The sequence below is a fragment of the Thunnus maccoyii genome, chromosome 18 (genome assembly GCF_910596095.1).
Source record: "Thunnus maccoyii chromosome 18, fThuMac1.1, whole genome shotgun sequence".
Taxonomy (NCBI): Eukaryota; Metazoa; Chordata; class Actinopteri; order Scombriformes; family Scombridae; genus Thunnus; species Thunnus maccoyii.
The window spans coordinates 18,198,917-18,215,317 of NC_056550.1; the positions used below are offsets into that span (position 1 = coordinate 18,198,917).

The following is a 16,401-nucleotide window of genomic DNA, read 5'->3' on the forward strand; positions in this document are numbered from 1 at the left end:
ACTGTTTATCTGTTTATTCTCCTCTTCAATAGAATGCTTATCTACATCGGGGAACATGCCTCCCTGCACCACACACTTTAAAAAAAAAACGAAACAAAAAACAAAAACAGTCACACAGCCATCCAAATTTACACAGTCACGCTCACAGACCGGACTCAAAACGCTAGTGTGGCAACGCTGAAACATATCTACCTAAAATCTGCTGATTGAACAAAAATGAAAAAGTAGTTGTCAGGTGTGTACACTCATAGAAGTCCAGCTAAAACTAAATTTAAAACCCGAATATTGACAACGGGTAAAATATAAAACGCTGTCTTTTCCTCTTTTTTTTTTTTTTTTTTTTAAATTATTTTTCTTTTTTACACAAACTCTTTCAAAAATCTCCCTCCCCATTCAAATATTACACTACCCATCGCTGACTCTCTCTTTCTCTCTCTCTCTTTCTCTCTCCTTTCTAACCACCCCTCCCTCCCTCCCCCCCCTCCCCACCTTGAAGTGTAATATAAGCCAACGAGAACTGCAATACAATACAGGCACTGGAGAAAAAACACCATAAGAGACAAGAGGAGAGGACGAGATGCCTTCGGATTTTCAACCCATCCCCGCTCCAAACGTCGTCTCCGAGAAACAGAATTATAACTCACATCCACTATTATCGAACAAGAACAAAGATATAAAGCAAAACTTGTTTTTTCAGCGTTTTTCCGTTTCTTAACTTGTAATCGTTTTTGTCTTTTTTTTTATTCTGTACTGTGTGCCCTCGAGTGAAATTAGAAGACAAAAACTAACTGGGAGCTCCTTTCCGGTCCCTTCGACTATTTTTAATAACCTGATTCAAGTTACAGCTACAGAAAGGTGGTAAATGTTTTGTCTTGCTCCCCTTCCTGTCGCCTGCCTGATGACATTTGATCGAAACCTTTAGGTTAAGATCAGAGCGCACCGACACTGTGCTGAAAAGAGGGACATAAAAGGGGGCTCTTCATCTTCTCTTTTCTGAACTGATCCAGTAGTGTGACTGTTGCGAACAGGCCAATGATATGAACATTTTTCTGACATTATGTTTCTAAGTGTAATACAAATAATGGTGCAACGTTTGTAGTGAAATCATATTTCCAACTAAAGCTCAGAAACAGCTGACCTTTGCCCTTTTCTGCTTCCTGTCGTAGCTTTACAGGGAAAACACAAGGCGGGATGAAAACTTCAACTGATTCTGTCTTTGATAAATACTTGCTGGAGCTATGATAATGCATATATTCAGGGTTTTGTTTTTTTGTTTTTTTCACTAGCTACCTACCATGTTTTAGGACAAGAAATTGAGCATAAAAGATAATGGGGTCATTTGGCATAGACATAGGTGGTGGAGTGTGTTGGTGTGACGATTCAAAGACCTAAAGAGCAAAAAAAAAAAGAAAAAAAAGAAAAAAAAAAAAAGAAATCCAAAATAAACAGTTATTGTAGTATAAGAAAATACTTCTTTACAGTAGATACTAGATGATGAAAAAAGGTCTGCACTGCTCCTACTCCTGGTTGTAAATGTTACTGGTTTATCCATGAGTGCAGGCCACGGAACATAATGGTCTTTTTAGGAAAGAGGTGTAAGGCAAACTGTACCTTCTCTGCAGAGAAATATACATGATTTACAGTATGGAAGTTGCCCCCCACCCCGCCCCACCCCCAACCATTTCATGTGTTCACTTACAACAAACAAAAAACATAACAAAACATAAAAGACCAGTCTTCTTCACCACCTCAAGACATCTGGCAGTTTCAAAACACCTCTGCACAGTCTGTCAGTACATTATCAGAGCATTTTCATAGTTATTGGGATGTCTTTACTCTTGCAATTATTATTGTGCCCGCGCACACTGTAAGAATAAAGTGTGACAAAAGGCAACTGTGCCAACATGGGTCCCCTCTCTCTCTGGCTGAGATATCACGCAGGCAATGCCAGATTCCCGGGAAATGACATCTGCAACGATGAGACGATCCCCGTTTGTTGTGTATGTTCGGTCCGCGGGGGGGTGGGTGGGGAGGCAAAGCAAGCTGCGACCCACCGTCCAGCGTTTGAACTCAGTCTCCGAGGGCCCGTCACGTCTACATAAACTCCGCGTCCCTCTGATGTGTAGTCGCCAAATCTCTCTTTAGAGCAAGTTTACATCATCCGAGTTTTTTTCTTTTTTTTTTCTGGGTTTTTTTTTTTTTTTTTTTTTTTGCAGTTTCGTTTCAGTTGCTCCTCTCCTCAAAACAGGTTCTCCTCAAAGATAGCCATTAAGTCACTTTGGAAATTCATGTCAATAGTTGCTGCCATCTAGAGAGATAGAGAGAGAGAGAGAGAGAGAACAATGAAGCATTTTGCTCCAACAGCTACAAATGTAAGTATAACTATAATTTGTTAATGCTACAGTATCTTTTGTATTACATTGCAATTAGTAACACATTAAAAAGAGATTAAAGATGATCTTCTCACCGCTTCTCGCCTCCTCCTCTCCTGCTCTCGGCGGCGTGCTAGCTCCCTCTGTTGGTCTAGTGGGTTCTGTATGGCGGGCTGAGGCGGTGTGGGGGGTTGAGGAGGCTGCTGGATCGCAGCCGGCTGAGGCTCCTGCTGCTGCTGTTGTTGCGAAGGGGCTTGGATGTGCTGCTGCTCCAGACGCCTGCGTGGTTCCTCGTGCACCCTTCTGCTCGGTTCCATGATGTCATCGTCATCCCGACCTCTGGAAAAAACATTCAGGACAATAATTCAGACCGAGCGAAATCAAATACTTTTCATATTGCTGTTGGGAATTCACAGCTGCATAGGAAATGTCCTTACGGCAACATTTGGTGCTGTCCTGATATATATATGTGTGTGTGTGTGTGTGTGTGTGTGTGTGTGTGTGTGTGTGCGCTAGAACAAATCAATAGGACGGGCATTTGATTTTCGTGAGGGGGCACACATGCATTGTATATCTGTTTATCCTGTTATCAAACAAGTTGAACACAGCTTTGGATGGAGAGTACACAGACCGCCGGTCCTCCCGCTGCTTAAAAACAACAACGAATTTGGTCTTGCAAACGGAAATGATGTATGTGTTTATTTGCATATGTAGCAAGGAAGTGAGATCAGGGCCTTAGAAAGATTTACAACATGGATAAGAATCTGTACAGAGATGTTATAGCTGCAACAACTAGCTGGTTTTACCCAACTACAATAGGTCTGGTGTGTTAGTTATAAGCGATGGAATATCCATTTATTTTGCAGTCCCACTTCCTTAAATATGATGATATGACACAAGTATTAAAATCTTGCCCAGTGCAGCATAGAAGACCAAGACCAAGAAAAATATCTGGTGGCTTTTTAACTTTAAAAAATTGTAGCGTATTATTGAGAGGTAAACATTAATTTACTATTATTATTAGTCCTTACTGATGCCAGTGAGTACTGACAAGCCCTATTGACCAATTAATATATCCAATTAAAATCTTTTTGGATTCACATTTTGGCAAAACTTAACCTTAAGTCCACACCTGAAACAATCCCTCCTGCAGTCCTTAATTACACACAATTCTTAGTGGCTGTTGTGGTGCTACAATATGGCCACTAGAGGGTATGATATCACCTTGTAGTACAGGGCTTACCATGTCTTATTTATCATCAGGCAGCCCAACAAAATAAATTAGCAGCCACCCAAGTACACATTTGTCTTAAATTTACTTCTGATGCACTAAATGTTGAAACTTGTACATAGTTGATGTTGTTTATGTCAACAATTCAACATTTGATTTCTTTGGGCAGTCTGTAATACCTGTAATTACATCAGCAGAGAGGAACATCTATCAATTTCCATCAATTTAAAAAAGATACATTTTGTCAACACTTTGTTTTCATCTTGACAAAACGTACCGTAGTTTGTCCTGCTCTCTGCGTAGCCGGTCTTTTTCTGCCTGCTCGGCCTGGGCCTTCAGGGCTTTCTCCCTCTCCTCCTTCTCCCGGGCGGCGCGGCGGAATTGCTCAAAACTGTCACTCGATGACTTTACTGCAGATAAGGGCGCAGATGTGGACTTTTGTGCCAGGCTGGCCCATGAGCCCATATTCTTCAGTTTCACATCCTGAGAAAACACACACACACAGACAGGAAGGAGAGTCAGTTGTTAATCAGATAAAATCAAAAATCTTTCAAGATGCAAGTTCGCATGCGAACAGCTTATGAGGCGTATGAGATCGTTCTAAAAAGGTGTACCTTTTTGGGGGCGATGGGCGCCTTGGACTCCTGCTTGAACTTTTCCTTGTCTTGCAGGGAGGAGGGCGGTCCACTGGGCTCAGAGGATCGGATGACAGGCCGTGAGCTGTCCATGGACTTCACATCTGCTCAACACACACACACACACACACAGAGGCATGGTCTCAATATTGCGCAGCTTTTTCCCCTTGCGTCTTTTAATTACAGTAAGCCAGAGGAAAAACAAGACAACTCACTCTGTTGGCTGTGGCCTGGTTGAGAAGGCTTGTTATCAGGATGTTTGTGATGGTCCGGTCTCATAGCAGGGTTAAATGGTTCTCCTCTCATTACTGGTGATGGAGGAAGTTTCTCCTCCTTTAACCCACCTTGGATCCCAGGAGCCCTCTGCTGTGCATGGCAAGCAAATGGATTCAAAGTCAGACACAGGCATATGAAGACACAATGTTAATCCTGCACTTAACTCCCCTGAAACACTTTGTCCAACCTATGCAGGTTTCTCACCTTTTTGGGCTGCATGTTGTGAGGTGGAGACTGGTGAGTCACAGGTGGATATTGGGGAAGTTGTGGGGAATGCATCATGAGAGGTGATGGGTTATCCCTCATATGACCTGTCAACAGATGGAAATGGTGTAAAACGTCAGCCAACACAAATCAAGTACACGGCAAAGATCTGTCTTGCTTTAACAACTTACACGATTCTTTTCTGTCTCATCTTTTTCAGACTCACCTGTGATGTAAGGGTCAGCCTTGGTCGGGCGAGGGGAGGGCTGCTCTTGCTGCTGCTGGATTATCTGCTGTGCTTTGTTAGTGGGCATGGAGACTTTGTGTTGTGATCCCTGGGGTTGACCAGCTAGTCCAGGACCCTGTTGGTAGTTCAGTTGCTGCTGTTGTGGCTGCTGTTGCTGCTGCTGAGCGTGCTGCATGTGGCGGGCCTGGTGAAGAGGAATCTGTTGGGGCGGGGCTTGATGTGGTGGGGCTGCCTGAGCCTGGGACTGAACTGAGAGTTGGGGAGGAGGCAGCGCGGTCTGAGACGACAGCTGAGATTGCCCCTGGACAGACTGCAGGAGAGAAGTCTGTACTGGCTGTTGCTGCTGCTGACGAGCCTGCGCCTGGAGCGACTGCATGGGCTGCTGGGGCTGACGGGTTTGCTGGAACTGCTGTAGGTATAACTGTACTTGGTTCAAAGGCGTTGTACACCCTGGCTCTTCATCATCCTCCAGCAGCACCTGGGGAGGTTGGGAAGACAGCAAGCCCTGGGGTGTGAGTGTTGGGGGTGACATGGGCCGCTGATGCAGGGGCTGAGGAGGGTGAAGGATCTGAGAGGGGAGCTGCTGCTGCTGCTGCTGCTGCTGCTGTTGTTGTTGTTGTTGTTGTTGTTGTTGTTGTTGTTGTTGTTGTTGTTGTTGCTGTTGCTGCTGCTGCTGCTGCTGCTGCAGAGTTGGCTGCTGCTGAGGAGGTGCTGGTTGCTGCTGGGGGGGTTTGGGATGAAGAGGTGCTGCCTTGTGACTGGGTCGCGAAGGCTGCTGAGGCATGGAGATGTGCAAGGCTAACACGTAAACATGAATGGAGGAAGAAACAAAACATATAATTAATATAAATTTGTTGCACATTCATTGTCCCCTCCCAGTGGATAATTTTTGTGCTTATGATCACTGACAGGTTATCTTTAAAAAACAAAAACAAGCAGTTCAATATGCAATATTTGCACATATATTTAAGGAAACTTATATACGTACAAATATGGGCACATATATTATATATATATTATATAATATATGTGCAAATAACTTAAGGAAAATGCTTCCCACTGGAACACAGTGTTGTCTGGCAATGAGTACAGGCCCACTGTGTATTACTGATACAACTGCAAGAGACCTTAGTGCTTATTTACATTTCTAAACAGCAAAAAATGGAGAGTTAAAATAAAAAAATAAAAGTAAAATGGAATGACTCAACACAGCTGTCCTATAAAATGTTAAATGGTGTAATAAATGTTTAGTTTATTCTAGAAATTAGGAGAATGATTAACCAATATTAATTGTAATTCTTATTTTGCCATTTATACAGACATAGTATGTGCCAGTTTTGAAAACTGCATGGAGAGTGGTTGACTTACTAAGAGAAATTACTACAGAACTGCAAATTGTCAGAGAGACTGCAGTAACACCTGTAAGAACAATGAAAATCTAAGTAGCCATTAGTATAGGACCTGTCAAAAGTGCACTGGCATGCGTACAGCCTTACCTGGAGATGGGAGGACGGGATGCTGGTTGAGGAAGGGGTGGGTCTCAGGGGACACTGGCCCAGCAGAATGAGCGTTGAGGTGTGGAGGTGGAGGTGAGGAGGAGTTGCCTGTGTGGTGGGACAGATGCATGAGGGGCTGGCCGAAATGCGGCAGGGATTCAAAGCTAGTCTCCAGTATCTGGGAAGACTCCAGAGCAGTCACAGGGGTAGCCATAAGGCCTGCAGGAGATGGCTGATGCTGCTTCATCTGACTGCTGGACTGAAAGCCTGCAGTTTGGGGATGAAGCCCTGTCTGCACAGGGCCACTCTGACCATGAGGATGCGTCTTCTTCCCCTCCTTCACAGATGGGCCCTTTTTCTTTTGTGGTTTTATTATTCCTGAAAAAAAGTGTGGGGAAAAAAGATTAGGAACTTCCTTTAGAGATTTAAATTATGGACTTTACATTTGAGTGGTCAATGACCCACCTGTCCCCTCAGCTTCGCTATCTGAGCTGGAGCCACTGCTCTCTGAAGAAGATCCAGTCTTTTTGGAGGTAGCCATGGTCTCCACAGGCTTCTCAACTGCAAAACAACGTGTTCACGCATTTTCAGAATAAAGCACCGAAACAGCTCACTCACTCATGGCATGTTCACATTTCTACATAAACGAGAGTTCACACAGATTGACTGGTGGCTAACCTGCAACCTTCTTCTTCTTGCGGAGGCAGGAAGACACGTATCTCTCCAGCTCACGCAGAGTGGAGGGCTTAAGCGTCTCAAAGTCGATCTCGATCTCATCAGGGTTCGAGTTCTTTAGCGAAGGCTCTCTGGACTGGATAATATGAACCACGCGGCCAAGTTTGTCACCAGGAAGCTTGTTGATGTCCAAGCTTAGCTGTCTCTTTTCCTCATACGTCATAGGCTTGCACTTTTCGCCTGTAGCTGATGACCCAGCTGCCCCTATATCATCTTCCAGGCTGGGAACAGGCTGCAGGTTGGAGGGATGATTGCTTTTCATCCCCTCTTTTTTACTATAGAGGCAAAACACAAATGTACCAGTCACGAAACATGCCACATTACAAGAAATCTCTCAACATACATGTAACTGTGTCAACTAAAAAACACATACCAACCATTTCCTTGGAATACAAGAAATAATATTTTAAAGAGTCAAACTTTTACAGGAACACCTATGTAAAATACGCCCTCAGATGACCGAGCCTTTCAGAATTTACTTTCAACCATGGTCACAACTAAACAGTAAAAACAGAGAAATGGTAATACAAATACAGTATAATGCACAGCTTAAATCTTGAAACTCAAGTATTTTAAGATGCATCAAAGAAACAAACTAATGAAGGACTTAAAATTGAATAAGTTAATAGAAAATGGTAGAGTGAAATGGCTTCTATGATCCAAACTAAAACCTATGGTATGTCTTAAGACTGCACTTGAAGCCCTTCAAGTCTTATGAACTTCTCTTAGCTTATCTGGCAGAAATTTAATAAGTTTAATGGACCTACCTGGGTTTCTTCTTGGGAACAACCTCTTTGTTGTTGTTGTTACTGGTCTTGGTCTTCTTAGAGAGCTGCGGAACAGGCGTAGCATCCTGGATCTCATCTACAAGGCCAGGCATGCCTCCTTTCTTCTTATGCTTGTCTTTTTTCTTCTCTTTCTTTTCCTTCTCTTTTCTCTTTGGTTTGCTGGCTTGTGGCTGGGATAGGGCAGCCAGCTGCTCGTGGACAGCCTTCAACTGTATCAAAAGATGAGACCAGTTGTCAACAAAGGGTAACAAAGGCTGGACAGCAAATTTACCTCCACCTTGAAAGTTTCCTGGTCACTGACCTGCTCCTGGAGCTCTGCCAATCTCTGAGCTCTCTCCTCTTCAGAGTCATCTGTGGAAGACTCAGACTCAGAGGACGAGTCACTGGAGCTGTCTGAGGAGGAGGCAACGTGGGCCATGGGAGGCTGGGGTTTAACCGGGGCAGGGTGGTGAAGTGTAGGAGCTGGGGCAGAAACCAGAGGTTTGCTCTCAGGTTCATCTGGCATCTTGGCAAAGCGCATCTCGAAGACATCCTGTAAAATGACAAAAAAGAAAACATGCTATGTTTGTAGGAACTCAACGGAATCACAACAAAACAAGCTAAAGTAAACATAAATTTGTAGGATATCAGACTGGGTATGCACATACAGCAAACCTCTGGACAAGTAGTCTTATTGTAAATCAATCAATACATGTTGTACCTTCAGGTCATCCTAGCGAAAGTATCGTGTTCAACTGTCATAAATCAATGGAAAATACTGGGATCACAATATTTCTATTCTTTTCTTAAAAAACGTAAGCAAGTGTTGCATACAATCGATTCAAAACATATTTTTCTGATCAAATGGCAACGTAAACAACAGCGGCCACTTGTAGGTGAAGGTTCGCAAGTTAGCGGATACTCACCTGAGAGGACAATTTGTGTTCCAGACTCAATTTTCAGTGATGCTGTTGTACAGAGTTTATACATTGCAAGCATAATGTGGTATAAACACAAAAAGGGTATCCAAACATTATAGCTTTCACATTCTCAAAGTATATTAATATTTTTTGTGATACAGTCCATTCCTGGTATCATATAAATGATTGATTTTTAAAATAATTGATGTAAAGGCCAATTCATGCTTTCCAGGTCCACATGACGTTAAAGTCATTATCTGTCCATGTCTGCAAGGGTCCACGCGGTAGTCTGCAAAACTTGTGACTGCACAGACTGTACGCACTGCAAGAGCGCCAACTGTGCATGTGCTAGAAAAGCAAAAAGGAATGCCTGTCTCGTCTCCTGTATGTATGTACTATATTCCTATTCTCATCAAGCTGTGGCTTATCTTTTGACTTCTCTTGTTCAGAAACACACAGGAACTCCTCAGCTGCATTCATACTGAAAACAGCCCTGTGTAAAACAATACATGGGGCTGTGTCGGTGTGGGCGTGTTTAAAGTGCCGGTGAGACAATGAAATACGATCCAGCGAGTCTGGTCGGAGAAACAGATTATTGTGTTTAAAGGCTGATCAGAAAAACACAACACAGCAGTTTGTAATACTCACAGACTGGGTTTTACAACTCTGGAAAATTATTATGCAACCCTGTTTACTAGTGCTCACATGTGGAACGTGTCTGTGTCTGCGGAGCCCCAATTGTAGATTGTATGGAACCGCATGTGCGTCCGCGGTCTGTGTGCAAGTTCACATCTGTCCGCAGAGAGCATGAATTGGCCTTAACTGTGCACTGGTGAACCACCGGCCCCTTTTTTTAAACCACAGTAGCACTGTTTAGATGTTAGGATAGATTTACCTGTAGCTTGCGTGCCATAGCCACCACCTCGTGGTCTGGTGGATTATATTTGTAGCAGTTGGAGAACATTAATCGCACATCAGCAGCAAACTCCTGTGGTTCCCGGTATTGCCTATTCTCCAGCTTGGCCTATTAAACACATTAAGGATATTAATTATTTGCCATGTCACAAATCCTCTTTTCAATTTCTTATGATGCCCCTTGATAAAAATGTGCCATCTTGAACGCACCTTGATGGTGCTGAGGTCCATGGGATGTTTGATGATATCATGATAATCGTGTAGTCCCAGTGCGTCCACATCGACAGGTTTGTAAAATGGCCAGGCGTAAGCAGCGTGCTTCTTGGACAGCATTTCCCTAACCAGACTAGCGCAATATCCCAGCTGATCTTGTGGTTTGGGGCTACCTCCACTTGGTCCGCTTAGTCCCATCCCCATGCCTATGTGATGCTGGGAGTCTGGTGCATCCTTCTTCATCAGTTTTGTGGGCCGGGTACTCTCTCGCCTAGGCAGTGTCTTCCCAGACTTGGACTCTGCTGGGGAAGACTCACTCAGTTGGTCGTTTGCTGTGGGTGTTGTAGTGTCTGCTTTCCTTTTCTGGCTCTTTCTTTGCTAGATAGCGGTAAATATAAAGAAAGAAGAGAAACGGGGAAAGAGGGTAAGGAAATTAATGATTAGACTGAGGTGCCAAAACTTAAGCATACCTGTCTAGCGTTCCCAAACGTTATCTAAGATGTGCCCACCTGCCCAAGCATATTTATCTGTGATGTCTGTTATTGTTTCTGATGGTGTTTGTTTGTTGTTTTGTTGGGTGCCTAATCTCTCTTCTTATTTCTTCGTCTGTATTCACGTGTGTCACAGAGATCTTGGTCTCAATGACATTGCTTGATCAAATAGAGTTAATAATATCCCTGCTTTACTCACTTTGGTCATGGTTATAGGGTTCTGCAGCATTGGGGCAGTGCTCTGGATGGATGTTGGGGGTAGGGAGGTCTGAGCAGGTGGAGGCACAGAAGTCATGATGGGAACTTGAGCGCAATCTGATTGGCCCAGGGAGTAGGGCGCTCCAAGCTGTGGTGCATGGCTGGGTAACGTTGGGATGTGGGACGGCAGGGCCTGCATCAAAGGCTGGGGAGGTAGTGAAGGAGGGCCCTGCACTGGTCCTCTGGTCTGTGGTGCTGCCGAGAGATTTGACAGACCCCGTGTTTGAGGAGTCGCGGAATCAATGATGGCCCCTGGTTTCAAGCTCAGACCTTGATGAAAGAACAGGACACTTGGATAAATATTCTGTCTAAAAGAGGCCAGCTGCATGAAAATGTGTTAACAACTCATCATGTTATGAATCAGTAAATCACGTACCTCCTTCTCTCCGGCCCCGACCACGTCCCTTCCCTGTCATGACAACAATCTCAGTTTCTTCCTGAGGCATTTCTGAGATCTTTTGGAGGAAAGCCTTCTCTAGTGCCTCAGCCATCAAGACTATGTCATCTCCAGGCTGCAGGGAGAGACAAACACTCTTAGCAATGTGGAGGCATATCAGTCTCTTTGGCACTTTATAGTAACAATGGCTCCAGGGTGGTGTTCCAGAAAGTGGGTTTAACAAACTCTGAAAACTCTGAGTTGTCGGTTCCTGAATGGCCGATCAGTCAGTTCAATCAATTCTTGAGTATGTTCACTATGAGTTAAGCATGAAAAAAGTCAATATCAATGGAGCTCCAATACTACATTTAACCATGGCCACAGGTAAATAAAAGGCAGAGCCTCCATTTTAATCCAGTGGATGTAGTGATATTAATGCATGTGTATGTGAACTGTGCATGTTTATCTTTAAAAAAAAAAGAGCCTGAGTTAGAGTGGGGAAAGCCTACATTACATTTTAATTGTATTTGTTCAGCTTTAATCTCACGGGGACAAAACACAGGAGGCAGCAACTGAAGATGAAAAATATAGTTAAAAGATTTTGAAAAATATGTAGATCAAAGACATAGAGACATGACTGTAAGCTCACAATCTGATACAGTGATAATGTGTTTGGTGATTTGAACTTGAAAATGTGTTGAGGTTAAAATACAGTAGATATTTAAAATTTTAGACATCTATTTGTATCTTGTCACAACAGTATTCAGTGATGCTGCTCGATCCTGCTCGCTCAGAAAGATTAACATATAATCTCCAATATTATATCAGTGCGATCAATCACATCATGAGTTACCAAGATAATTATTCATTGATCTGACCTACGTGTCTAAAGCTTCATACCGATTTCTAACATTTAAACTGAGATTATACATTATGTGCAATAAATATTTCAAGCAGCATATTTCATGCAGGAGCTGCTCTAACAAACTGACAGCTGTCTTGTGTGCACAGAGTCACAGTGTTATAAAAGACGGACATGCAGAGGTTTTATTCTGAGCTGAGGGTGAATTCATGCTGTTTAATATTTGAATGTGAGAGCAAAAACCGCTGTTCAAAGAAATGACTGATGCACATAAAAATGGTAACTTTAGATATTCCTTGAGTAATATACTAATATCCAACCAGGATCGGGATTCTGACATACAGTAAACCTCTGCTAATTAATGCTGCTTCGACACACGCTTTGATACGGACTGAATGAATGAGGAAATGAAACAGCGTGTCTGGCTCTGTAAGAGGGAGGAGACAGAGAGAAACTCACGGTTTGCTCAAGAAAACCTGCCAGTGAGCACGTTAGCTTCACAGAGTGAGTTATTGTGGTTACTGACCCAAAGTTTAAGCTACTTCTCTTTCAAAACACAGAGTTTCTCAGGGTTTGCAAAATCAAGAGTTTTCACTAAACCCGCTTTCTGAAATACATCCCAGTAAACAACTATGTTACCTTGTTGTATATGTAGCAGTTGGTAAACATCGTGTTGAAGTCTTGGATACATTCTTGGGCATTCCAGTAGAAACTGTTCTCAAGCCTTTTCTTGATTGATCCCATGTCCATAGGAGTTTTGATTATTGTGTAGTAGTCCTGAAATGGTTACATACAAATATTTAAGCAATGCAAGAAAAGACAATCATTATGTTGAAACTTTCCAATGGTCTGACACTGTCTACTGGTATGATAAAACATCCCACAGTGATAAAGTATCACATTTAAGTAATAATCTTGAAGATTTTCATGTAAATAAATGTCTGTTAAGTCACTATCTATTACCGAATGAGGTAACACAACGGTGGTTGAGCCTATGGCCCACTGATGAAAGCCCTTGCATTTGCAGTATTATGAATTGGGTGTCGGTGGCAACATTCCCAGGAAAAATCACAAGCGGCACACAGTTTGTGATGCGTTTTCCATCACCCAGCAGTGTTTGGTCTGCTAGAGAGGGTAAGTGGAGCTAAAGCAACACACTCGCTCTTCAACTGCCAACTGACTGACATCACGCAGGCAACACTTTGGATCTCTGGGAAGTGAGGTCCAAAAACACGCCTGCAATTACCGCTTATCGCCATAGAAGCCGCCAAAGAGAACGAAACAGTGACCTTAGAGATTATTACTTAAAAATAAAAAAACTTGCCTATCTCTTATTGCAGTTGACACAACCAAAAGTAAGCAGATATTTAAAAAGCATGTCAGTGACTGGTGAAAAGTTGTGCATACTCTCTCCGGCCTTAATCTTATTGATCAATAAGCCTAAAATATTCTCTGGTCCAAAAAGAGGTCCATCAACGGGCACACTGAGACGAAACACTACACAATAATATATAATTAAGTAAAACATACATTTGTAGAAAAAGTGTATAATGTGTGTGGAGGTTGTTTTTCCCACACTGCACAATGATGAATGCTACCGTATGACTTTTAGGAAAATAAGCCCTGACATCTCCAAAAATGCTGTATGTACAAATACACTTGGGAATTCTGTACAAGTGATGCGTAACCTGGTTGGTTTGCACACAGTAATAAAGGTAAGTCATCACAAATCAACATAAAAGAAGCATATAAGCTGGAATGTGTGGATGCAAACAACATGGTGACGATTTGTACATTACAGTCCAGGTGTGTGGCATCATGTGCACATAGAAAAAGCTAGTACTCACAGGCAGGTTAAGTTTGACTGCATCCACTGGTGCATGGAAGGGCCAGGCAAACTGGTGCTTCCACAGGGCCTTCACCACCACCTTGAGCAGGTACTGCAGCTGATTGGTCTGGCGCTTGGGCCTGTTGGGATTGATGACCTCTGGGGCAGAGGGGTTGGCCATTTGCTGGGCCTGCCCCTGGCTGCTGCTGCTGCCCGACATCTGCGCTGCATCCAGGCCGTCCCCCATTCTAACAGGGTTGGGCGTGGGCTCGGGCCCCGGAGCGGGAGCTGGAGCTGGAGCAGGGGCAGGAGTAGTGGTGTTGGCAGGACACCAGTTCAGTCTTGGCCCCGGCACAGACTCCACTGACAGAGCACCACTGATCCCATTGCACTCCTCGCTGGACTCTCTGGAGAGAGAAGAGAGCATACCATCATTATCATATCTATCAACAGTCATCAATACCGTTTTGTCAGTAACAACTAGGTCTCCTCCACTGGAGCAGCCAAGGCAGCATACAGCACTGAAAGTTTGTCAAGTATGAATATGAGCAAAAACTCATGTGATTCCATCTCTCCTGGTAGACCAGGGCCCTGCTTCATTAATGTGAAGATAGATAAATTACTAATCACATTGGTGCCACAACCCCACGGCGCCTTCGGTCTCCATTGCTATTTATCCTTATTGCAAAATAATTGATGGAAAATAAATAATTCTGATTTTGCATTATAAATCACAGTGAGAAAATCACAGTTTATACCACAGTCATGGATAATAACTAATTTCTGTTGGGTTGGCTGTCAATTAAAATCTTGTAAAAGAATAACAAACATTGTTCGGGTCAACAACTTCTTTGAATCAGTGAACAACGTATATTAAACTAAAGATAACCATAGTGACAGTACTTCTGCTTTATGCTACAGTATTAACTGTCACTGGTGTCACATGGGTTACTTCTGTGACAACAAACAAACTTAAAAAATGGATGACAGCTTCTCATTTTGCCTGTGGTATGTGTCACTAGGAAAAGCATGACAATACACTCTGAGGTGTCCTAATTTAGAAAATAATGAACCTGGCAGAGTTCCCACCTCTGCCTCGCCTGTTAACTACAACAAGGAATCAAGGATCCGACGTACATAGTGAGAGGGATTGTTCCTAACTGGATACAAGCATGGCAACACAAGCTATTATGCAAAATAAACGCTGTATGGAGGGAAGTATGTTGTATAACTGTGATGATTTATGATTTGATATGATTTTTGTTGTGACCACTTTTCCCCAAACTGCTTCCCAACCTACAGAAGCATATTTTAATTCAAAACATCAACAGTGAGCTGGTAGTATGGAGAATTGAGGGTGCTACTGGATGCCATGGTGGTGAAAGGGACTTAAAAATTAAGAAAAAGAAAAAAATAGAGCTGCAACAAGTAGTCGATTATCGACTGGACTGTTGGTCAGACAAAACAAGACATATGAAGACATCCCCTTTGACCCTGGGAAATTATAAACAGGCCTTTTTTCACTATTTTCGGACATTTTATTGAAAAAAACGCCTGAGCAATTGAGAAAATAATTGGCAGATTAATCGATAATGAAAATAACTGTTTGTTGCAACCCTGAATAAAATGTGTTTGTTTTTTTTTAATCCATTTTCTTTCAACTTTACAAAAAACTATCAACACACACTGTAAGCTCACAAAAAGATTACAACATGTACGTAGTTATGACTAAAAGCTGATACTGAATGCATCCAGACACTAACCAAAGCATGTTAGTGCTAGTGTTACATAGTGAGCACAAGGCACGTAACAAGAAACAGTCATTCAAGGCTGCTGAGAAACTCACATGTCAGATGGAGAGGAAGGATGTGATGAGCAAAGGTATGGGAATCTTAGTCAGAGGGAAAATATTGCAAGTCTCCACAGGACGAACTAATAAAACAAGACTTACACCTGTGACTTTTTTTTTTTTTTTTAAACCATTTTCATTTAGAGTCTTATCTTTACAATCACCAAGATGAAACCTTTCAGTGCCAAATAGTCTCTGTGTTAAATCTTTAAAATGTATAAATGTTAACTAATGCGGAGATTAGATCCTAACAGATCTGCACTGTATTCAGAAGAGTTTAGGTCTAGGTTTGGTTCTAGCATGTGTGTGTGTGTGTGTGCTTCAAGTGGATGTGTCTTCCCACTCCGTCTCAGGACCTGGGAGTGTTTAGGGATGTGGGCGGACAGGGGCGGAGGGTGGGGGTAGCTGGCGTCATCTGGCAGCTGAGGGACTGTGTGTTCCACTACACAGCACAGTCAGGAGCAACAAGGCCAAAAACGAATCTAGAAATACTTGACTAAAAATAGACTGGAGAACAACAACGTTCTGAGGAAAAAAAGATTGATCATAAGGTTGTGCATTCAAAATTCTATTAGGGACAAGACAGTCTTCCAGTTTTCCACCCCCACAACAGGGCCTTAAAGATAAACACACACCACTGTATGGATCTGTGACTAATCTCATTCTTGATGAGTCACTTTCTGAGAAGAGGCAGTTTGTACACCACATGATCGCAGTCTTGGTCTC

At 42.9% G+C, this 16,401-nt stretch overlaps 1 protein-coding gene across 3 annotated transcripts in view; it reads right to left on the bottom strand.

Annotated features, from left to right (window-relative positions):
* Positions 1–486: 486 nt before the first annotated feature.
* brd4 (bromodomain containing 4) overlaps positions 487–16,401 on the bottom strand; it is a 35,343-nt gene continuing 19,428 nt past the window's right edge. For 2 of the 3 annotated variants that reach the window (XM_042392363.1, XM_042392362.1), the window contains exons 2-19: positions 13,846–14,233; positions 12,638–12,775; positions 11,137–11,272; positions 10,702–11,030; positions 10,009–10,389; positions 9,779–9,907; positions 8,286–8,516; positions 7,964–8,193; positions 7,140–7,471; positions 6,927–7,022; positions 6,462–6,839; positions 4,945–5,763; positions 4,719–4,825; positions 4,454–4,601; positions 4,218–4,342; positions 3,881–4,086; positions 2,468–2,711; positions 487–2,308 (exon numbers count right to left, since the gene is read on the bottom strand). In XM_042392363.1, the coding sequence (XP_042248297.1) occupies positions 2,240–2,308; positions 2,468–2,711; positions 3,881–4,086; positions 4,218–4,342; positions 4,454–4,601; positions 4,719–4,825; positions 4,945–5,763; positions 6,462–6,839; positions 6,927–7,022; positions 7,140–7,471; positions 7,964–8,193; positions 8,286–8,516; positions 9,779–9,907; positions 10,009–10,389; positions 10,702–11,030; positions 11,137–11,272; positions 12,638–12,775; positions 13,846–14,073 (4,326 nt within the window). In that variant the 5' untranslated portion in view covers positions 14,074–14,233 and the 3' untranslated portion in view covers positions 487–2,239. Of the gene's footprint in view, positions 2,309–2,467; positions 2,712–3,880; positions 4,087–4,217; positions 4,343–4,453; positions 4,605–4,718; positions 4,826–4,944; positions 5,764–6,461; positions 6,840–6,926; positions 7,023–7,139; positions 7,472–7,963; positions 8,194–8,285; positions 8,517–9,778; positions 9,908–10,008; positions 10,390–10,701; positions 11,031–11,136; positions 11,273–12,637; positions 12,776–13,845; positions 14,234–16,401 lie in introns of all 3 variants that reach the window. The other variant, XM_042392361.1, reaches the window with a different exon arrangement.